The sequence below is a fragment of the Alosa sapidissima genome, chromosome 9, assembly GCF_018492685.1.
Source record: "Alosa sapidissima isolate fAloSap1 chromosome 9, fAloSap1.pri, whole genome shotgun sequence".
NCBI lineage: Eukaryota > Metazoa > Chordata > Actinopteri > Clupeiformes > Clupeidae > Alosa > Alosa sapidissima.
The window spans coordinates 19,942,710-19,966,315 of record NC_055965.1 but is presented as its reverse complement, the minus strand read 5'-3'; the positions used below and the strand labels follow the sequence as shown (position 1 = coordinate 19,966,315).

General features: G+C 42.1%; 3 protein-coding genes across 6 annotated transcripts in view; 1 reads left to right on the top strand and 2 right to left on the bottom strand.

Moving 5' to 3' along the window:
- Nucleotides 1-2,033: 2,033 nt before the first annotated feature.
- Nucleotides 2,034-8,627, bottom strand: f8a (coagulation factor VIII associated). Of its 2 annotated transcripts, none has more exons than XM_042102626.1 (12): nucleotides 8,528-8,627; nucleotides 8,015-8,061; nucleotides 7,730-7,802; nucleotides 6,938-7,151; nucleotides 6,447-6,515; nucleotides 5,744-5,864; nucleotides 5,250-5,342; nucleotides 4,047-4,111; nucleotides 3,607-3,688; nucleotides 3,383-3,429; nucleotides 2,866-2,921; nucleotides 2,034-2,575 (listed from the first exon to the last, which is right to left on the bottom strand). In XM_042102626.1, the coding sequence occupies exons 1-12, from the start codon at nucleotides 8,584-8,586 to the stop codon at nucleotides 2,494-2,496; spliced, it is 1,008 nt and encodes a 335-aa protein (XP_041958560.1). In that variant the 5' UTR covers nucleotides 8,587-8,627; the 3' UTR covers nucleotides 2,034-2,493. The 2 variants fall into 2 exon arrangements, with proteins under 2 accessions (XP_041958560.1, XP_041958562.1); XM_042102628.1 differs by having other exon boundaries at nucleotides 6,938-7,097; nucleotides 8,528-8,624.
- A 5,241-nt stretch (nucleotides 8,628-13,868) lies between these two features.
- On the bottom strand, nucleotides 13,869-23,149 carry LOC121717912. Of its 3 annotated transcripts, none has more exons than XM_042102631.1 (7): nucleotides 22,875-23,148; nucleotides 20,964-21,251; nucleotides 20,414-20,445; nucleotides 20,256-20,339; nucleotides 15,066-15,206; nucleotides 14,519-14,623; nucleotides 13,869-14,108 (listed from the first exon to the last, which is right to left on the bottom strand). In XM_042102631.1, the coding sequence occupies exons 1-7, from the start codon at nucleotides 22,933-22,935 to the stop codon at nucleotides 14,052-14,054; spliced, it is 768 nt and encodes a 255-aa protein (XP_041958565.1). In that variant the 5' UTR covers nucleotides 22,936-23,148; the 3' UTR covers nucleotides 13,869-14,051. The 3 variants fall into 3 exon arrangements, with proteins under 3 accessions (XP_041958565.1, XP_041958566.1, XP_041958567.1); XM_042102632.1 differs by lacking the exon at nucleotides 20,414-20,445 and having other exon boundaries at nucleotides 13,869-13,981; nucleotides 14,028-14,108; nucleotides 20,256-20,371; nucleotides 22,875-23,147; XM_042102633.1 differs by lacking the exon at nucleotides 20,414-20,445 and having other exon boundaries at nucleotides 20,256-20,371; nucleotides 20,964-21,248; nucleotides 22,875-23,149.
- The window catches only part of si:ch211-243a20.3 (uncharacterized protein LOC100151507 homolog), a 20,883-nt gene continuing 11,863 nt past the window's right edge, over nucleotides 14,587-23,606 (top strand). The window contains 1 exon segment of the mRNA XM_042102630.1: nucleotides 14,587-14,673. The gene's annotated coding sequence lies outside the window, so the exon portion shown is untranslated.

Genomic DNA, 23,606 nt, shown 5'->3' with positions numbered 1-23,606 from the left:
TGTCAGCTCTCCAGATGCACCACCTCAGATGTGCTGTCTTGTAGCTCAAATGTCTCAAATTTGCTCTTCTTGAACACTATGTTCTTTGTTTTCTTGCCCCCCCCCCCCCCCCCCCCAAACATACTGAAGCTATTAAGGGGTTGGTCTTAGTTACAGGTTACGGAGACTCCGTCTATGAGGAAATTCATTTAGCCTTAAACAAGTTACTTTGCCATGTGTGTGAGGCTAGATCTGCCAACTCAAACTTTGCACCAGTTGGATTTATTAGCATTATTGAGCACAGTAAAAAAAAAAAAAAACTCCAGCAGTTACTTTGCGCCTGCCTGCCTGCACTATTTGGATGGGAATGTACATAAACAATTGACTCGTAAGGGCCCAAAATCTGACAGGACCTTTTTTTTTTATTTGATCTTTTCTGAACCTGAACTTTCACACCTCAGTTGAGAGCATACAGTACTGATTTCAATTAGTGTTGTTGGCAATGGGTCACTTTTGTAACCTGACTCTCGCCAGATGAATTTCGTTCCACCTAGCTCCACTCATCTATCTGGGATCAATCCATTGAAGTGTTGCTTCAGAAGGCTGGGCCTAATCAAAAAATGCTTGCATATGATTGGATAAGCCACTTGTCCGTCATCTATTGCCGGGCTACTTCAACCACTCACATCGAAGCCAACCCGTGACGCTGATAACAGTCTCACAGTCGCTTCTACACTATGTCACATCTATGAAACTCCCGCCCTGCGTCCTGATTGGCTCTACCATAAAATCTGGTGCAGAAATCACTCTCAACGGAAGAGGTCCCAGATAGATGTGAGTGAAGCTAGGCGGAGCTAAGCGGAACGAAATTCATCTGGCGAGAGTCAGGTTAGCACTTTTGGGCACTAGTACTAGATGTTAGTGTGTTTCTGCACAGCCATGAGAGGCTTGGAGGAAATAGCATTGGCACTGTGAGCTAGAGAGAGGAAACAAGCTGAGGCGATGTAAACAAAAGAAGAAATATGTATAGTTATATGTAAGTATGGTATATAAAGACAGAGTAATGTATAAAGACAGAGAGATATATATGCACACACTTTGTCATTCTGTAAAATTTCAAGCTGACCCTTGTTCTGTACATGCTGAGAGCTTTGTTCAGGTAAAGTAGACTTGTCCAATTCAAGTTAACTGTGTGTGAGTGTGTGTGTGTGTTCACGTTCACATTCACCACATTCACTAGTGCAGTATAGCTGCTGGGGTAGACCAGCGTTATGAGGACTAGAATCATTCATCTAGTCACTGTTGATTATCTTCATTTTGCTATTTTATATGATAAATGTTTTTTTTTTTTTTTTTTTACTTTTCTTACTCTTTTTTTTTAATGTATCCATTGTACCACTGCTGGTGCATAAGCAGACCGGTTTAGGGCATCATCAGGATGGTGTCTGCGTGAGTCTATCTCCGAAGATATATGAAACACTTTAGTGGAAATCACGACAGGAAGGTCTTGCTGTTCTGAAAGGTTACAAATCAAAAGTGATGCTTTTAGTGGAAGTTGTGCTATTAGACAGGTGGCTTTGTCTAATGGAAGGAGGAAGCTATAGTTGGTTTTTGAGTTTTCCTGCTAAGTGCCAAGTTAAATAGAGTAGATGTACCAGAAGAGTTTGCCCATCTCCAGTTCGCTAGTTTAGCATAAGCGTTAGCCAGTGCTGGGATTTTAACTTTTTGGTTACTATCAGGTTATCAAAACCCACCCGACCCCTGACACACACTGATGAAGGTTGTGTATAAAGAAAAACCTCTTGGACAAGGAGGGGCTTTTTTTCCGCAAAACCACATTGTGGGTAGCACAAATCTAGATTCACCACCTGCAGTTAAGGGATGTATGTGCTATTTTTACTCTACTGAGTTTCCGTCCTACAGTTGGGGACTGGTGGTACTGTCCGTTACGGTATATTCAGTCAAATTTGTTCTCATTACCTCTGTCACACATCATGTGTGTACTCATCATGGAAACCAGACTCGCGTCAATAAACCAAGGAATGACACCAGACTTTGCAGTGGTTTGTTTGTTTATTAACTCTTGTATTTACACCTTACATTTATATAAGCATATCCTTCAAACATAAAACTTTGAATAAATATATATAATCTCCATAGCTTCACAGCTCAGTTACAGCAGGCTGAGCAAAACAAGACGTTACTGAGCACAGTGCAGGCGCTCGCCAGATGGAGGCGCTCCGCTACAAGCAGACAGCCTCGACCGGGGGAGGGTGGGGGGCGGCCATCTTGTGCAAAACTCATGATTGGACCACAGATGACGCACCTCATTTAACCAAGACATGTAAGGAGGTCACATTCCGAATCAAACTTAGTGATTTTAGTAAACTGACATTGTAGAAACAAAACAAAACAAAACAAAAACAAAAAAAAGTGTTCCATCTGCACCAGGCAGAGAGGCTGGAATGTTCCTTTGACCATGATTCTGGGGGTGGGGTTGTGGGATGCGTTAAACTAAACGCCCTGGCCAGAGGGGGTGATTCTCTCCTGCACCACCAAATGGAGAAGGTGATTCTCCTCGGCTGAGAAAAGAGGCCTGTGAAGTGAGCAAGTGAAACATTTAGAAAAATAAAAGAATATTCACATACAGTAAGATAGAGATAGAGAGAGAGGAGACCAGACACAACAAAGGAGAGATGAAGATGAGAAATAACTAGACAAAACATAATAAAGGAATGGTTCAAATTTGAGGAAGAAATAGAAGACAAGCAGAAATCGGGGAGGAGTGGCTCAGTAGTCAAGGATGTCACTGGAGCAAATTACGACTCCAGTGAACAAAAATAAATAAATAATATGAATCGTGAATATGAAAGACATGAGACGTACCACAGCTCTGTCTGCAGAGACTTCAGGGACTCTGTGTCTTTCTCTTGACAGGCCATCTAAAACACACACACAAACAATTAGTAAATCCTACATTTGTTAATTTGGAAAAAGCCTTGCACATTTACATTTCATTTGCAAATGCTTTTATTACTACATTTATTCAATTGACACAGGCTTTTAACTTTACAATGTCCATTTATTCATTTTGGAGGAACCTTAAATGTACATTTGTTCTGCTCTAAAGCAACCTACAGATGAGGCTGAATTAAGTGGCACAACCTTTCTTGGTACTTTATTTGGTTAGAGAGCAATGGCTTAATGGTCGGACATCCTACAAAAAAAGACTTCAGAACATCCAAATGGAATTCAGAACATCTAAATGGAATTCAAACTTCTTGTCTTGACCTTGTAATGTGGTTCACTGGACTTTGCACTTTGGATAAACAAATATGCCCTTTACATCCCTATACATCCATTTACATGTCCAGGGCATGAGGACATTAACTTGGGCACTTACCACAACAGACTGGAGGAGCAGGAAAATATTTTCTGGAAGGAAGGTCACTAGAGGAGAAAGACAGACCAAGTTGATGATTAATGATGATTAGTTAATGATGGTTGATTGGGGTTTTTTTGCCTTTATTTCAATAGAACAGTTGAGAGACTGACAGGAAGAGAGTGGGGGAGAGAGAGGTGTGTGTGTGTGTGTGTGTGTGCGCGCGTGTGTGTGTGTGCGCTCACCTTGACTGTGCGAGTCAAAGGACTCCCAGGCGTACCTCTCCAGCGTCTGGGCATGCTCAGGAAGCAGCTTCTGAGGCGGGGGCTGAGGACAACCAATCAGACAACAGAGATAAGTATTACTTCTTTATGATGGACAGTGACAGTACTGTAATTTCCTGACCACTGACCGAGGTTTATACCATATTTTCCGGACTATAAGTCACACCAGTCAAAAAATGTGTCACGAAGAGGGAAAAAAACATATATATAATAAATATATATATGTTGCACCTGAGTCGCAGGACCAGCCAAACTATGAAAAAAAGTGTGACTTATAGTCCGGAAAATACGGTACATTGATTTTGCAAAATGTCTTCAGCTATGAGATTAATACATGGGGTTAATTAATACATTGATGTTTATTTTGTTTAGTTCATGTGTTTGTGGTGAGTGAGATCCACCTCTAGCAACATGAGCAGGAGCACCCTGGAGATCTCACACTTGGCCATCAGGTCCATGAATGCCCCTGGAACACACACACACACACACACACACACACACAGAACATGATCAAAACATTAACATAGTCAAAAACTGTTGACCTCATTAATCCAACTATCTTCTGACTAACTTCTATCCAAATTAAATCATCGTTAATACTCAAAAACAAATAGTTATTCACAGGGGTGTCTGAAGACATATTCACACTATTTTTGTGAAGTATTTTTGTAGGATTAAGAGAAGTTCTCCCAGTGTGTAACATGTAAATTTCTATGTATCAAAGGAAGTGTGTCAAAATGAGGGTGCGTGTGCAGTCTTCCACAGAAACGTCATCACCATGACTCTGCTGCCTGTGTGGCATTGAGCAACACTACCGCAAACGACAAGATAGGAATCTCAACTACACATCCACTTTCAACACCACAGATGTCAGCACGTCGTCTAGAGTTAGTGTTAGCGACTAGACAGTGACTACAACATATCGCCACAGCAGATAGCAGTATGTCTGCAGCTGAACAAGAACAAGAGCAAGCCGGCAAATGTACACGTACATTAATTTAGCAGACGCTTTTATCCAAAGAGACTTACATAATGTCAGTTATATTACAGGGCCTTTGTCCCCAGAGCAACGCGGGGTTAAGTGCTTGAGTGCCTTGCTCAATTCAACCCACAACTCTTGCATGTTAGCCCAGCTAAGATAAGTTGGCTAGCTCCTAAGCCACTGCACTACCCTGCCTACAAATAAAACATATAATAGCCAACAGCAACGAGCCCAGTCCCTAATAGGAACTACCGGTAGACTTGTGTCCACAAGAGACCACTGATGTACTGTACAACAGTTGAAATGGTTCTGGTCAAGGTCACTGGTAGACAGGTCCTAAATGCTGAGATATGTATGTAGCACTGAGGACACCATAGGCCAGCTCGATCTGCAGGGGCCGTTCAGAGACATGACTAACAAAGTCAGTCAGTCAGTTTGTGACCATTCAAATTGTTACATGAATTCTTAATTTGATTTCGCTGATTTGTACAGCACCAATAGCAATAGCACACTCATTGTGGACCAGGAAATTGACGAACAGGCACTTCGAAGTTAGTTTTGGTGGAAGCCACTGCAAAGGCAGGTGCTAGGGTGGTCATGGGTTAGAGCATTTGAGCCATACCAACGGGGGTGTTGGTGCCGGGCAGGAGCAGGCCTCTCTCCTGACACGTGAGCTGCATCTCCGACAGCACGGCCAGCGCACCGTCATAATCACCTGTCAATCACAATCACACACAATTTCAGAATTGAATCCATCCAATAGCCAATATCTGATCAGATAACTTTAGAACAACTGCCTCCAGAGGATTGAAAATAGGATGATGAACCATGTCATATTAATGTTCCCCTGACTTTGAAAGATAACTGTCCAGGTGAATCAATGCATTTCATTTGTGCATATCGTTAATCTGTTCTCATAAATATAAATGTTTACATTGTTTTCATAGGTCCTACTATATTTAAATGGTTATCATCTGTCCAAGTGAATAAATGTATTGATTTATTCATTTTATTTGTTTGTACTGTATCAGTTTATTGTGTCTTTCCATCTTTTGTGTACCTGACTGCCAGACAAAGTTTCCTTTTGGGATAATGAAGCGACTGGACTGTACTCACGCGTGAGTATCTTGCAGGAGGCCATCTCCCACTGGGACAGCAGGGACTCCATGGGCATCTGGGTCTGCAGCTCCGACGCACGCTGGAAGTGCACGATGGCCTCACCGGGCCGGTTCATCTCCTGAGGAGAGGAAGAGGATGAGGAAGAGGATGAGGATGAGGAAGGGTGGTGGGGTTGGTTGGGGTGTTGATGGTAGGGTTGATGCACAGTGATGTAAGGCAACGAAAGACGTTGGGGATGGATTTCAGAACATTTTCAGAACAAGTGTGGTTGGATGGCAGAGTGGATACGTTTTGGGATGGTGGACAATGACCAGAGGAGTGAATTCATAAAAAAAAAAAAAAAGATATTATAATTAAAAGATATTATAATGGGTATTATAATCAATTTATATATGAAATGTTGGAACTAATCACTGAAGGGCTTCATAAAAAAAAAAAGATATTATAATGGGTATTATAATCAATTTATATATGAAATGTTGGAACTAATCACTGAAGGGCTTCATAAAAAAAAAAGATATTATAATGGGTATTATAATCAATTTATATATGAAATGTTGGAACTAATCACTGAAGGGCTTCGAGCGCCTTTACTAGCTCCTTACAAAAGCCTCTTGCTCTTTACTTGCACTGATCACACCAAACGCTAGCAAGATGCTGGAGAGATTTTGACAAAGTGAATGGTTGAATCGTTCGTTACCTTGAGAGCATTACCCAGTTCCAGACACAAACTAGCAGCCATCACGGGCTGGTTCATCTCAATGTACACCTACAAGACAAGAGATAAAGAAGCAATCACGTCAGATGTCACCCAAAAAAATCCCTCCTTCAAGGTCGCAAAACTCAAGCCACCACCTCTGGACACAAGAAATAAATTGGCACAACAATTTTGATCTCTTTGAGATTCAAAAAACATTTCTTTGCTCTTCAGTCCCTGATATGAGGAAAGATTTTTTGCATCACACATAACGAAGAAGAGGCAGCGGAAAAGTTGGAGTTGGAACTTTTCTGCAGCCAAAGCATAGCAAACAATAGGAAAGCTGCCGCTGGTCAATGTGATCCCTGCCTAAATAGGGTCGTCCTGAAAGAACAGACCCTATGCTGTTACCTTGATGGCAAAGCTGTAGCAGTTGAACAGACCCTGTGCTGTTGAACAGACCCTGTGCAGTTGAACAGACCCTGTGCTGTTACCTTGATGGCGAAGCTGTAGCAGTTGAGTGCGGCCTGCAGGTGCTCATCGAAGCCTGGGGCCTGGAGTGCCCGGTTCTCCCGCTCGGAGAGCAGGAAGAGGCGGGCGGCGTCAGTCAGCGCCAGGGCCTCTCCTGGGGCGTTGAACAGGGTCTGCTCGCACCTACACAAAGGTGGTGGTTGAATGCAAGGCACCTCACCTCTGGCAAGTATGGGTCTTCAGAAATCAGGAGTTGCGGTTAATGGCAGTGATTGGATACGCAAGCAGCACAGAGAGAGAGAGAGGGATGTGCATGCAAGATCCCCTGGTGTGTGAGTGTGTGTGTGTGTGTGTGTGTGTGAGTGTGTGTCTGTTTGAATGAGTGAGTGAGTGAGTGAGTGAGAAAGAGAGAGAGTGTGAGTGTGTGTGCATGTATAGATGTATACATGCGACATGTATGTGAGCTTGTATACATGGTTGTATACATGAATGTTCATTTGCATGTCTGTGTGTATTTGATAGGAAATAATAAGCATGCATTGCATAGACTGGGACATGAAATATGCATGCAAAATGGTTTCCATGCGAACGTCAACATCCACAGGAAAACATTTATGCTTTCTATGTGGGATAAAAATCCACATATACTCCCATTCTGTGCTATAAAGCATCGAGAAGGCTGCAATTCCCAAGACCAGAGTTGGAACCCATGGACGATAAAAGGCATCCGATTAGCAGGATAGCAAAGTGTGTGAGCGTACCCAGTTGCTGCATTCAGGTGTAAAGAGAGTTCAAGAGGTCAAAGGTTAACTTACCGAGCCATGGCCAAGTTACAGAACGCCGCATACTGAAGACAGTCCTGTTGTTTCAACTCTTTGGCTAACTGACCTGCAAACGACACCAAAGTGGAAATGACAAACTCCTATTAATCTCTGAAAATGATAGACTTGGAGAAACCTACAGTATGGTAAGGTTAGTCGCAATGTAAGAAATCCTGAATATGAGCGTTGATGAAACATTTCAATAAAGTTTATGAATAACGTTACCCCACCTTCAGATGGTGAAAGATGCGCTTTGTCTTTTTAGAAAATGTCACTTACCGAATTGCTCGCTGGCTTCAGCGACGTTGGGTTTCCGAAGGAATCGCCTTTAATGGAAGACCACACGGTTAAATGTAACTCAGTGGCCAAGACAAAATACATAATGTTGCGCTGAAGCACACGTAATGATACATTATCGTAACGTCACATTAAAACAAGCTTGGCTAGCTAGGCTAGATTGCATGACAGGTTCAAAACAAACACAACCGCTGCATGATAGCCGGTTAGCGTCAGTGAATACAACGACTTTTAATGGCAACATAAAGCTTTTGCAGAATACTTGTTGATAAAAAATATTTAAGCATGCTGTATCTATAGATATATCAAGCAATACGTTATATTGTTGCTAACGTTAGGTGCTAATGTTGCTTTAGGTTAGCTATCCAACTAGCCTAACCAACGAACTAGTTATTCTACAATGTGTTTAGGGTGAAGTACATATGTGTAGAATTTTTACTCAGGTTTAACGAAAACAAGCGTTAACTGTTACTTGGAAGGAAGAAAATGGCTTACTTTTTCAGTTTATTTGACACTGCTCGATAGCGCGTCAGGAAGTCTCCTTCGGCTGCCATGATTAATGACAACAGAAAATCACGTGCTGATATGTCATATAAACCTCGCCATTCTATTGGATAGTCTCTTTCTTTGTACCTAGGAAACTGATGTAGGGCTGTAGTTTGCATCATAGACATAATATACATAGACGCCGCATCGACCGCTGCTCCCTACTAGCGCTGACGAGATTTGGAGCCGCCATCTTGGACCGGTCATCCACTCCACTCAGTGTAATCTGTTTGGCCGGTGCAATGAGCTGTCAGCACACTTAATTAATCATATCTCACTGAATACCGAACAGATTTTCACGCGGTTTTTTTTGCTGCAAAGGTCATACATGTAGCTATGATACAGGCCACATTGTTCGAAAATACAAAATACAACCAATAGTACGGTAATGTTAAATCTTACTTGTGAAAAGTAAATCCCCCGAGTATGGTCCGCCGATTTGAGCAGGAACATGCTGCACAGTGCTGTCATCTTGTGTTTTCTGCTGCAACGCAATGAGGAGTATGACCGGTCCAAGATGGCGGCCGCATTTCTTGTTTCCAGCAGCCAATGCGGCGTCTATGTATATTATGTCTATGGTTTGCATACTGGCGCATGGCGTAAAACTCGTTTTCCACCCGCGCAGAATTTAATTCGGTATTGGTTTATTTTTTAAACAATGCGTCCAGGGGTGTGGCAATTAACAACCTAGGGAGGGGCCTGGCGCATTGTCTAAAAATCGCTATTGTACACCAGTGGGGTATTCCAGAAAGTAGGTTTACTGGGTGTTAGCCCAGAGTTAGCGGTAAACCTGGGATTTCAGTTCCAGAACTCTCAAATATGATCAGGCTATGTAAGTAACTATGGTAACATAGACTCTGAACTTAACCTGGTAGGGTGTAGGTTTTGTTCAGGTTATGTTCAATTATGTTCAGTTATTTCAGTGCATGTTCAACCAGGCCGCTATTTTTACACTTGTCACACAATGACGTTTCATTTTGAAGAAGGTCCGATTGACAAAGAAGCACAAAATCATGTAATATTTATCCGTGGAATTAGCCGTGAGAGGGCGATAAGACCACGACATCATATGATAGCCCATCCTTTCTTTTCCAAACGAGTTTTTCAAGTGCGCTATATAGTTTTTCCGCTGAATCCTAAATTTGGCTAGGCTACTTGAAAAGCATTCTCGACTCCATCCCTACATTAGCTTCTAGGCTACGCATGGATTAGAATAGAATAAAATAAATCTTAGCTAGCCAACACCATAGGACATTTGCCTTTGGCTCACCAGACATCGGATGGACAAAAAACATCTCAGACACACTGAAGATATAATTATTGTGCAGTAGGCTACAAAAAAGGGAACACATATAGAAAATGAATAAATAAGTTTAAATATACACAAACCCACGAGGATCATTAGAGTATAATTTCACCAACTGGCAGGTCAGCATCACTTAGCCTATTAAATTTTCCAAATGTGCACCGAAATGTGTCCAATAGGCTACCCATGCCTTCCGACATTCTTCACCCTTTAGATGATGGAGGCGCAAAAGTTTAACTTGGCCCACAGCTGCAGAACCCGCGTTAAAACTGAAAATTACATTTGGGATTCTCAAAGAATTCTATGGCCCACTCAATCTGTGACAAGGTAGGCTAGTTTAAGAAAGCATCATTTAAAGCAGTCAATAGCCTATGTGATGTCCACTGAATTATTTAATTGTGTTTTTGACATTAAATAGGCTATCCTAAACGTAGGCCTACGCATTTCAGTGGTCAGTTAGGCTATTCTCTGCCAAGCAAGGTCTCGGACGCAGACGCTTAAGTATTGCTCTTCTTTTGTTATTACAGTTCTCTCCTCCTCGTAAGCCTCGACTACCCCGCCTCTGAAAAATACGGTGCTCTTCGTTTCGCCGGTTTCGACTCTCAATAGATAGATGATGCCTTTATAAGTTTGCAGTGAACGCGCACAACTCTAGGTTATCTAACACAGGGTTGATTGAACTAACTGGTAACCGGTGTTTTGGAACAGACAGCTCGGGTTTAGTCGCCACAGGTTAAGACAACCCAGAGGTTAAGTTTTATCTCAGTGTTTGTTAAACCTCCTTTCTGGAATACCCCTCTGGTCAGTTCTATGGCGAGTTGTTTATATGTTATTTTAAGAGCACATTGTCAACAGTCATATTGGCAGGTGCACGCACCATCCTTCTATCATTCATGAACGCACACCAGTGCATGTCAATGCAAAGCATTACAAATTGGACGATTACAATGGGAAACATAATTAGAACTAGATGTACCGCAGAGTGGTACAAAATATGACCGCCACCCAGTCCAGCACATTTTTTCCACAAAAATAAATCACGCGGAAAGGCCGATATGATTCTAACTGTCTCACTAAATTGCATTATCCACACTCAATTCTCACTGGTATCTGCTAAACAACAAGTACTAAAACATGATTAGTTCATAGATTTCACATGTAAAATTCATTTTATACAACCCCACTCTTGCCTGTTAATAAATCTGAGAAATTATTGTGTGCATGTGTGCGTGTACATGTTTATGTTTATTTGTGTGTGTGTGTGTGTGTGTGTGTGTGTGTGTGTGTGTGCTTGTGTGTGTGCCTGCCCTGCGTATGTGCCTGTGTTTGTGCATGTGCATGCATGCGTACATATGTCTACTGTGTGAGTATGTGTCATATGAATGATTACTGTGAATGTATGTGTGTGCGTGTGTATCTGTTTATGCACATGTGTGCACATGGAATGGGTTAAGATGACCCCTGGATGCAAACATACAAAAAAAAAAGGTCCTCCTAAACCCTACGGTTCTCGAGATATTCACAGAAAACTGTGTCTGCCCTACCCTCCTTTCGGGAGGTCCAGTCCAGCGGGGGGGCTACAGATCAAAACGAAAAACGATGGTTCCATGCTATCCATGTGGGGTTACATGCCCACCAAGTTTGCTGTACCCCGGTCTTTCAGTGTCCTGGGAATCCTTGTTGGTGTACGATCACTAAATGTACACATACATTATTTTATTGTAAGGCCCCCCATGAACGAAAGTTTACAAAACTTGGCATGCATTCGGAGGGTGTCATAATGATCCTACACTTTCAATTTCGTGCAGTTTTGACCTTGTCAGCCAGAGATATTGTGATGAAAACACCTAATTTTTTGCTTTTTAATTTTTAACTAGGTGGCGCTATACATGAAATAAGTGGTAATGGGATGGGTTGACATGCCCCCTTAAGACCAACATACAAAAAAAAGGTGGACCTCCTAGGCCCTACGGTTCTCGAGATATTAACTGTCTCCGGCCACCTACAGGCCAGTTGGTGTATAGTAACATAAATTAATTTATTGTGTGGCCCCCCATGAACGGAATTCCACGAAACTTGGCGTGCATTCAGAGGGTGTCATAATGATCCTACACTTCCAATTTCGTGCAGTTTTGACTATGTTAGGTCACAGACACCTGCGATTACAACACCTCATTTTTACTTTTTTGTGTTTAACTAGGTGGCGCTATACATGAAATGAGTGGTTATGGAATGGGTTGACATGGCCCCTTGAGATCAACATACAAAGAAAAAAAGGTCCTCCTAAACCCTACGGTTCTCGAGATATTCACAGAAAACTGTGTCTGCCCTACCCTCCTTTCGGGAGGTCCAGTCCAGCGGGGGGGCTACAGATCAAAACGAAAAACGATGGTTCCATGCTATCCATGTGGGGTTACATGCCCAACAAGTTTCGCGTACTCCGGTCTTACAGTGTCCCTGGAATCCTTGACGGAAATTTGAACATGCGAAAAATAAAAAAAAAATCTGACTAAACCTATATGACCGTCGCTTCGCTGCGCGGCGGTCATAATAAATATATTACAAAATACTGTACATCTCATGATGAGTAGTTATTCACCATCATTTGCAAATTGGTAATGACGGTTAAAAGTGATTAGGGGAGAGGTGAGAGACACGCATGGAGCACAGCTGAAGATGCACTGTCATGAGATATAAGCAACTCCTCTGCAGTAGAAAGAAAGGTAATTTGAGCAATATTAGGGTAAGTGTTGCTTTTTCTACCCTATGTTTTCGATGGTAACCCATTGTCAGTCAGCACTGTCTTGTCGTTGACTGACACCTTGGTGAAGTTAGTTTCACTTTGCCAATGAGTTCAAATAATAGACGAGTGCAAATGCGTGAAGGCTATGCTAGGTTTTAGTAAAGCATGGTTTAGGAATGACTATTCCATACGGTCTCGCAAACAGCCTCCTTCAAATGCGCCGTTGAATGCCAAAATACTGATGCATTTATTTGACATATCACGCTTTGCGCTGTTAAAGGGAATGACAGATGTCATTGTCATTGGTTTAAATGATGTTACGCCCCAAACACACCCATATGACTGATTAAAAAACCTAGGAACACCTTGTTGCGCCATGCACTCCACGTATGATAATGAAACCCCTCCCAATGTGAACTGGACATCCTACTAAATTTGAATAAACTTTTGACGAGTGACGATGCGCTTTAGAATGTTATGATAGGGCCCTTAAGCTAGTTGGAGAACGCAGAGGAGTGAGAATTGCTTGCCAACGTTTTGCACAGTTTTGGTATGATTTCCTGATTGAACTAGCCTGGGTGAACCCACACAAATAGCTTGGTATCAGGTATCAGGTCTGATAGCCAATTTAAATTTCCTAGGTCCGTCTGAAAAGGCGCCTGTGGGTAGCCACTGACTGAACTTCCCATTTTACAATATCCAGGAATGTAACCAGCAGTGAAATGAAACTTAAATTGGTGCGTTAAACTCTTACCAAATCGTTTCAGAAGTGCAGCAAACATCTTTCTTGTAAACAAAGGTTTTAAATGCAGCTGTGCTACTCAGTTCCAAAGTCAATACACATTCTTGGGTTTTTGCTGATTTGGAAACAGATGCCAATCGGCTCCTTCCCAGACTAACTTGCCAAGCAAATTATTTTTTTGCTATAAGGTTCTTTGTCTAGTCACTTTTTTCAGAGTGCGAACCACTTAGCCTCTTCTTCACATCGCCTATTCACCTAAAGTCATTTAAAGGTGAAAGATAAAAATTAAAAAAAAAAAAAAAAATTAAACCTGTATTTACATTGATTCAGAAAGTAAACAATAGCCTTCTTAGAGCGCTTGCACAAACAACAGTTTTCAACGCTTCACTGTTTGCATTGAATCATAGGCCTATAGGCCAGCACTCTGCACAATGTTGTCTGTCTTGAACTCACCTCTTAAATGATTTCCCCAATTGTCAATATAAAGATGATGTAATCATTCAAAGATAGACAAACGAGTGCATAGTTTATTGCCAACTCTCAACCCACTAGAATGAAATGACACATTGTCTTCACAGTTTAAAAACAGGCATCACAAGCTACATAAAATACCACGGCACAGAGGGCAGGTCAGGTAAATGTTTTCACAAGACAATACGACTGATGACGTTACAAAAAATCATCACAGATTCTCATAGACAGATTCAAATATCCCATCCTCTGCAGGGGCAACTTCATCCTAAGAGGAAACAAAGAAAACATCATTCAAAAAATGAAGGCCTACACAATAATAAAGTTGGCCATTAACATCTTTAATCAGGCCAAATTATAGTTTTGTGAGAGCTGTACTGGACTATTCCTCTCCTGATGCAAGAGCTAGAAATAGTTCAACAGAAGCAAGCAAGTGATGGAGAGAGGAATGTATAGGGGGCGTTTAAAGATTCTATAGGTTGTCCACAAGGGCCAGACACCGAAAATGGAAGGCAGTATGACATACGTTAACATTGACACTAGAGATGCTGAGAATTTTCAGGAGGTCCTGAATAGTTCTAGCCAGAGCCAGGTACCTTTATATGGCTCTGGTTCTAGCTATTCCCTTGAACAGAGCAGAGCCCATTCTAATTTGGAATGTTTTTGTCTATGGCTGACCTTTTTCTGTGACCTCTTCCTGCTGCTCTTCTTTGATTGCGTCCTGCTGTTTGATGCAGATGGATCCAACACATCATAAATCGATGCAGGACGAGACTCCAGGGTCTAGGATAGAGAGACAGAGGGAGAGAGAGAGAGAGAGAGAGGAACTACTGGTAAGTCAAAGTATAAATAACACAAGGGCAATGCTATTCTATCACAGATTGTTCCTGCAGGGCAGCATTGAAAGCACACACACACACACACACACACACACACACAAAATGATGGTTAAGCAGACCCATGCATGGACTAACATAGACATGAAATGTATATGTGTATGAGACAAACAAGTAAGCATGTAGACAGACAGATTAAGCAACATTTATTCAATAACAAACATAAGATGCGTTTTCAAGACAGACAAATAAATAGACACATTCACATAGTAGAAGACTACCGGTATGTATATACTGTAGACAGATGTATGGAAAGGAAGACAGAGATAGACATAACAGGAGTTATATAGACAGAAAGACAGACAGGCTAACTGATAGATGTAGCCCACCGTGTAGACAGAGTTGTCCGGGGCCGCCTCCTCGTCTGTTGCGTCCTGTACCCCTGCCCCCCCGGCATCGCCCCCCTGACTGGTTCTGATTCTGGTGACGTTCGTACCATTGTCACCATGGCCACCGAGAGGAGCCTGGCTCTAAAAACACAACAAAACAAAACTAATTAGGTCAAGCCAAACATAAACACAAACAAAACAAATGAAACAAAGACATTTCAAGCAAGCCCAAGCAACGTTGTTAATGACAACAAAGTTGTGAGTTCACCTACTCAGTTTGAGTGATACAAATGTGTATCCTTTAAACTTTCAGGATGAAATGTCCTGTTTAATGTTTTAATGTATAAAGGCACAACAAAGTGAAACCCGAACTAACATATCCAAAACCAAACAAAAACAAAATACAGTATTCAGGACATTTACTGACCTTGATCAGAACAAGGGGATGCTACAGAATAAAACGAACATAACAAATGTTAAAAAAAATTGACCTACTCACTCTCGACGAGTGATAAAAGCCTGTCTACTCTTATAAGTGCACTAGCTCTTCAGTCTGTGTTGTGAATGCATGGTTTAGACAGTGCATGCAGTATTCATGCTCTACTACAGTGATGGCCGATCAGGGCCTCTTTGCAGCCCTGGAGCGGTTGAACCAACTTCGGGCAAATTGTGTGTATACCCGCTATGCTTCCTCCGGCTGTTGGACAAGGTGCCTCTTACACAAGCCTATACTCAGGAGGGAGACAATGGCTGTACGCTGTCGTGTGTTATTTTGTCTCGACTGACTCAAGAGAGACGTCAGCGAAGAGGAGCCACTTCAGAAAAAAAGAAAAAAGGGAAAAAAACCTCTCTGGTTCATGTTTGCGTGTGTGCAGGCTATTTTGAGGATTGTTGATACTTTATTTAAGGGCTTTGCACTGTGATCTGCAGATATGGCTACGGATAGCAGCAGAACCTTTGTGGCGAAGCACATAGACCCCACTTGTACAACTACACACCTATAGTATACCATTCACCAAAGCACATAGACCCCACATGCACAACTATACACCTATAGTATGCCATTCACCAAAGAACATAGACCCCACATGTACAACTATACACCTATAGTATGCCATTCACCAAAGCACATAGACCCCAAATGTACAACTATACACCTATAGTATGCCATTCACCAAAGCACATAGACCCCACATGTACAACTATACACCTATAGTATGCCATTCACCAAAGCACATAGACCCCAAATGTACAACTATACACCTATAGTATGCCATTCACCAAAGCACATAGACCCCACATGTACAACTATACACCTATAGTATGCCATTCACCAAAGCACATAGACCCCACATGTACAACTATACACCTATAGTATGCCATTCACCAAAGCACATAGACCCCAAATGTACAACTATACACCTATAGTATGCCATTCACCAAAGCACATAGACCCCACATGCACAACTATACATCTATGAGCACGCTCTTCTCACAGGGCCAAGAGGGATAACCTCAGCAAGTTGAGGGCCGTTCACACCAGGTACGACGACTGTAATTTGTACCGATATGAGCGCCCACACTGACCAACGATAAGGAAAGTCTCTCCTCGTGTTGATGAATGTGATGTCTAGAATTTGATGGACTCTCCAGTTCAGTTCAGTTCAGTATAACTTTATTGTCCCAAAGGGAAGCTTGTCTCGCAGTCAGGTACACATAAATAGCACAAAGATACACATAAGAAAGTGTCTTATCTATCTATGTTTCTGACAGATGGTCATCAGAATAATTTATGCGCAAAAAAAGCAAAATTGTGCAAATTGAGCAGGCGTATTAGCCTGGCGGGCCATCCTATATCATTGAAATGTATAGTCTGGAATCGAACACACATCACCTCGCTTAATCCAAGGGGCGGGCAGAGAATTGTCTTTCAAACTGCCTAGGCATGCAATAGGCCAGCGCTACGACCATATCCGTATCCGGTCGGCAAAACGGCAAATACATCCTTCTTCGAAAGGAATGACTTAAGTGCATTGTGTTGCTCAACTTTCAAAGAACAGCACAAGTCCAACTCCTCCAAAGTTGACGCCAACGCCGATTCAAACAACCGCTCTTCGTTCGCCATAGCCACCTTCCTTGTTGTTCACCGTCGCAGGACTGTCGTTATCCTGTTAAGCCCGCCTTAAGATTCTCTAACAAAATAGAGCGCTGTGATTGGATGAAGTCCACGGCGTCAGCCAATAGAAATTCCTATGGTTTGATACTAGACGTACAGGCTGAGCAAATTAATTTGCCGCCGCTAGGGTGCGTCTAGATTTCTAGGCTACAGGCGTATTGCACCAGGAATAAAATATTTTTTTTGTCCTATTGGACTTCAGCAGAGGGGAAAGTACACAACCCTGAGGAGAGCCAGTGGAAGAGATGCGCCTTTCTGAAAGACAGCCATTGACCTTTATGATCTGTTGGTTAAAAAATCCATAATCCAGCCCACAAGTTTATTCTCAAGATTAAATTCTGATAATAGTTTTCTAATTAAAACATGTGGCTGGATAGTATTAAAAGCAGAAGAAAAATCTAGAAACAAGAGCCTGGCGTGTGTACCAGGACCTTCCAGATGACTGTACAGGAGGTTTAGTAGTGTAATTTGGACCAGGGTTGTGCACAATTCGAATTGCAATTTGGCTTCCTGTTTGCTACCTCAATTGAAATGCAAGTGAAATTCAAGAATTTAATTGGAATTTCAGAGCCAGTTTGAATTCAATTCTGGAATTTTGCACAAGCCTGATTTGGGCATCCTCTAGCCCCCCTGTTAGCCCTGTATGCAAACTGCATCGGATTCAAGGCCTCACCCACCCTCAACAACAACAACCATTTCACAATCTTTTCAAATGACTTCATGACCAGTGAGGTCAGTGCCACTGGTCTGAAGTCATTTACACTCTTTATAGTGCTGCTTTTTGGCACTGGGACTATAGTAGACTCCTTCCATATCTTTGGAACCTTCTCCATTCTAAGGACATTCCAAAAATATCTGAAATATCTCTGATTGGCTGTCAGCTTTTTATCGTTCTCAAAATGGCTCTGAAAGTGATCCTCAGCGATATCGTTCTTCATTACGTTATGGTAGGCTACATGTGTGGACGTTGTCATTCCTACTTTCAGTACTTTTTTGCCATTATTGTAATAGTTATCGTTCTTGGTGTGGACGACCCTTTGGCTATTGTGGTCTGTGGCATTCGTAGCTGAGGCAACTAGCTCATCATAGCTCTTGTGCCAAAACTGAGCACCATGAAACGGGAGGCGTAGGAGGTCATTAACTGGGCTAAGGTTGGCATAGTATTGCGTCAGCCATTGTAATGAATGAGAGAGGTAATTTATCACTCTCTGTCTGGGTCTGTAATATCTCCATGCTTATTCCCAACTAGATTTCACATTTCCAAATGGCATAAATCATTCGACTGTCTTGCTTTTTATTCTTTTGCGTTCATTAACAGCTAAGGTTTTTTGTCATAATATTGTAGCCTTATATTACTTGACATTGTGGTAATTAAGAAAAAACAATCAATGTGGAGTTTATTATTTATTTTATGTTTTTGTTGCCATGTGTCAACAAGTGATTTGTGTGTAAGATTTTAGTTAGTTTAGTAATGAGAGATTGGTACTGGGGGATGTACCCGGTGGGAAGATAATTAAGGGGACACTTGTTGAGAGATCTGAAATGGAAGTATGCTGTCTTGCCCTTCTGTTTTTCGGTAAATAACAATAATTTACAGTTACACCTGTAACCTGCTTTCTTCCACAACTCAGCAAGACTGGAGTTCTACAAGTCACCGATCTTTCAGTGTTACACCTCATAATCATGGGTACATGGTCATGCTTTTATGGATTCTGTTCAACTGTACACTACTTATAGACCCTTTCAACAATAAAAACAAAAACAATGCTTGAACGTTCTATTTGGGCCCCAATCTACTTCCTCTGCATTAAGATAACATATGGAATGTCAAAAAGGAAGTCTTGTGGGGCCAACTATGATGCTGATAATAGAACTCTCTTGAAAGGGTCTATTATTAAATCGTATTCCACTGCTTGGTTGAATTTCCCATTGTCCTAAGTAATTTAGAACGACCATTAACCGTATGTTATCTGCACACCTATGAAGTAGATCCATTTTTTTGGCCTGTATCACACTTGTATATTAATTCGCCGAACTCGTTGTGAAGTTTAAATGAACTGTCACGTTGCATCCGAGCTGTAAAATGCAGACGTTCAGAACATTGCAAAATTGTAGCATATGACGGAGGTGGCTTTTAGCTAGATGGATGACAGCAGGCTAAGTAAAAGCGATGTTTCAAAGCTAAAGTTCATCAGAATCTTGGGATAGGCCTGCTTGACAACGGGAGAGATAGAACTAACGACTGGCCTTTGGCCGTAGCAACCATCCATTTAGAACTAGTAGCGGCAGTTTGTCCTGTGAGTTGAGAAATTAGTTGATATGTGTCGGAAGAAATTAGTTCTACAAACAAGACAGTTTTAGCGATTAAAACGTTTAAATTGTAACAGGAAATGAACATACAGTAACGCAACAGTGGAAACAGTGGAAATAGCGGGATAATGGACTCCACGGTGGTCTGTTCACAGAAGTTAATGCACTATGAGGTTTAAACGGCCCTCCGCTTCGCGTCGGGGCCGTTTTACAACCTCGACCGTGCATTAACTTCTGTGAACAGACCACCGTGTCGTCCATTATCCCTTACTTCCTTAAAATACTTTATGTTTGCCTCACACAATTGTATTTGTCTGTCTGTACAAAGAGTAGCTAGTGTAACATAATACTACATAGTGCATTGTCTTAAGGATCTAATAAATGCTTAAATGTTTTTTTTTTAACATGACCATTAAATGAATGTCGGGTGGGTTGGGTTAGAAGGAGGATGCACTTGATTACATTGGTCAACTCAAAGCATACTTGAGAGTTGTAAACATCAGTCAACTCAAAGCCTACCTTAGAAATGTAAACATCGGTCAACTCAAAGCTTACCTTAGAGATGTTAACATCGGTCAACTCAAAGCTTACCTTAGAGATGTTAACATCGGTCAACTCAAAGCTTAGGCTACCTTAGAGATGTAAACATCGGTCAACTTAAAGCTTACCTTAGAGATGTAAACATCGGTCAACTTAAAGCTTACCTTGTAAATGTAAACTGACCCCAGCGTGCTGAAGATGAGCAGAAGCACGGTCAGGGTGGCCATGGGGGCAATGACGTTGTCCGTCAGGTCACGGTACCGCTCTGTAAAGCCCTCATCTGAGAGACAGACAGACACACACACACACACACGTCGTCCGTTAGACCATGGTACCGCTCTGTGAAGCCCTCATCTGAGACACACACACACACACACACACACACACACATACACACACGTCGTCCGTCAGACCATGGTACCGCTCTGTGAAGCCCTCATCTGAGAGACAGACACACACACACACACACACACGCGTCATCTGTCAGACCACGGTACCGCTCTGTGAAGCCCTCATCTGAGAGACAGACACAGACACAGACACACACACACACACACACACACACACACACGTCGTCCGTCATACTATGGTACTGCTCATCCGAGAGATTTAAAAAAAAAAACTAATTTGGGAACCAGGAGTGAGGTGACGACAGAGAAAGAGAAAAGTGAGTCCTCTGAGAGACACATGAAAGACCGTCTTTGACTTTTAAAACCTTTTACTTCACACATATTGGACAGGTGAGGAATTACACACACACACACACGTACGCACACACACACACACACACGCGCACACACACACACACAAGTACACACACACACAAGCACACACACAAGCACACACACACACACACACACACACATACTCACCACGTGCCAGTATGGCCAGGTACAAACTGGCAGACTTGTAGGAGCAGCGATACTCCCCGGAATCAGAGCTGTGGTTGAACATGAGCACCACCTCCACTCTTTCATTCCGTTCCTTCAAATCAGACTCCAAGTTGTACTCGGGTGTCACACATTTATTCCCACGGTAGCACCGTAGGGCGTCATGGGTGGTGTTTCGCGGTACGGTCACGGTGAAATTGAGGAGGAGTTGGTGTCCGGTGAGGACTATACGTGTCCGCGGGCCATTGAGGGTGAGCTTTGCAGGGCCTGCTGAGAATGGGAATGAGGAGGATTGTGAGGGAGAGACCGTAAGACTACACGAATGCTAAGCTAACAGAATGCTAAGCTAACAGAATTCTATTGAAGTAGATAGGCACTGCAAAAAAACACTGCAAAGATTGGATGTGTGTCCAAATGTATTTATTGGATATTGGAGTCCCAAACTGTGTATGCATGTACAGGTGGGAATATTGTGAAAAAGTTAACCCCCCCCCCCCCTAATTCATTTTAAAAAGTGAAAAATGTGACAAAAGTGAATCTTTCATATATTCTAGATTCAGTAGATATAAAGTGAAATATTTCAAGTGATTTTTTGTTTTAATCTTGGTGATCACGGTTTACAGCTCATGAAAAACAAAAATCAGTTTCTCAAATAATAATATTAATATTAATAATAATGATAATAGTAATATAATAATAATAATAAAGAGACAGTCTATGATTGCAAACCCACTCATCCTGCAAACCATGACCAATGTCCCCCACAAAAAAACGTGATAGGCAATTGATTGACACATAAAGTTGACCAAAGTATGTCGTGGGCCATATACCAAAGCATGTCTTGGGCCGTAGTATGACCAAAGCATGTCGTGGGCCCTAGTATGACCAAAGCATGTCGTGGGCCGAGGTATGACCAAAGCATGTCGTGGGCCATATGCCTTACGTAGTCACACTGCTCTGCTGTTGCTGAAATGTGACAGCTGATATTGCGCACATTCCCTTTATTCACATGGCTGCTGTTTGGAACAGTAACAGAATATGCTGTAACCGTTCCTGGGTTTACATGGAACTTTGCAGGTGGAAGGTATGTCAGGTGCTTTTTTGGAGATGAGATCGGACGACAGTGCATGATATTACATGATGCAGTCAGGCAGGCACTCATGAGCCCTCTGCTTCTGCCTTTGTTACCATCTACCTGATCCATTATCAGCGTTCAATTTTTAACATCCTTGTGAGAGTACCGTTGTGAATTCCCCCAACATTGCCATTTATGAACAGAAAATATGACAAATGTTCCTGAGACAAAATTTTCCTACACGGTGGAACCCCTGTTATCACATAATAGGACTTTAAATCAAAGAGCTGGGAGAGCCTTACTAGAACATTAGAACACAAAAACACATTATGGCACAAGAACAGATCCTTACTAGAACATTAGAACACAAAAACACATTTGGGCACAAGAACAGATCCTTACTAGAACATTAGAATACAAAAACACATTAGGGCACAAGAACAGATCCTTACTAGAACATTAGAACGCAAAAACACATTAGGGTACAAGACCAGATCCTTACTAGAACATTAGAACACAAAAACACATTAGGGCACAAGAACAGATCCTAAACGTTGGTTGGCCTACCTTCAGTGTGATCCAACTCAGGCATTAATCTTGCATGTACATACAGTAGAACAAGAACAAGAAATGGGCAACGCAAAAACTCACAAGGCTCGCAAAATCTGTCCAAAACCAATCACACACAACCCATCCTCCTGCAGGAACTAACCCTGGGGTTTGTGCGTAATTAAAGTTCTTCACATAGAACCACACAAAGGTCATGTTCTCATTCACACTAGAACATATGGAACAACTCGTGAGCACTTCCAGCCTACCTTCAATGTGACCAAACAGGCATACGAGCATCCAGTAGAGTAAGCTACTCCAAGTGAACATTTCAAGGTGCTGCTGGGATTAGTTGTTTTTAGTTTGTTGGAGGGCCAGTATAGCAGACACTCGTAATCTTGTCTTAATCTCACGTCTTGTTCACTTAGTGAAAGAAGAAGCAGTAACGTTCTGCACCATGGGTATAATGAAATAGTGCTGGACAGAAACGACACTTCCTCCAAAATTTACACAACCTCTCTCACACACACACACACGTACACTGACACGTACACACACACATACACACACACACACACACACACACACACACACACACACAAATACTTCGCCTGTTTTCTTCCCCTGAACTTCTGCACTTACTGAGACACAAGTACACAGCTGGAAGTGTGTGTCGCAAGTCTTGTCTCACACACACTCTCTCTCTCTCCTTTCCTGAATTGTGTAACTTCAGACTATTTTTGCTTTTGTTGCAAGAAAGCTCATACAAAAGCATTGCTTTTTTTTACATAGTCAATCCTTCTTTGGCCATTTAGTTATTTTCGATGATGATTCCAATGACTCACACAGGAGTTGCCTTAAAATAAGCTCCCCACTGAGGGCTGATTCACTTGTCTCACATGACCACACTTAGGACAGACACACACGCACACACACACACACACGTGGTTGCGCCACTGCAGCACAGTCTACTATAGGCCTTGTGGTTTCTCACATTGATA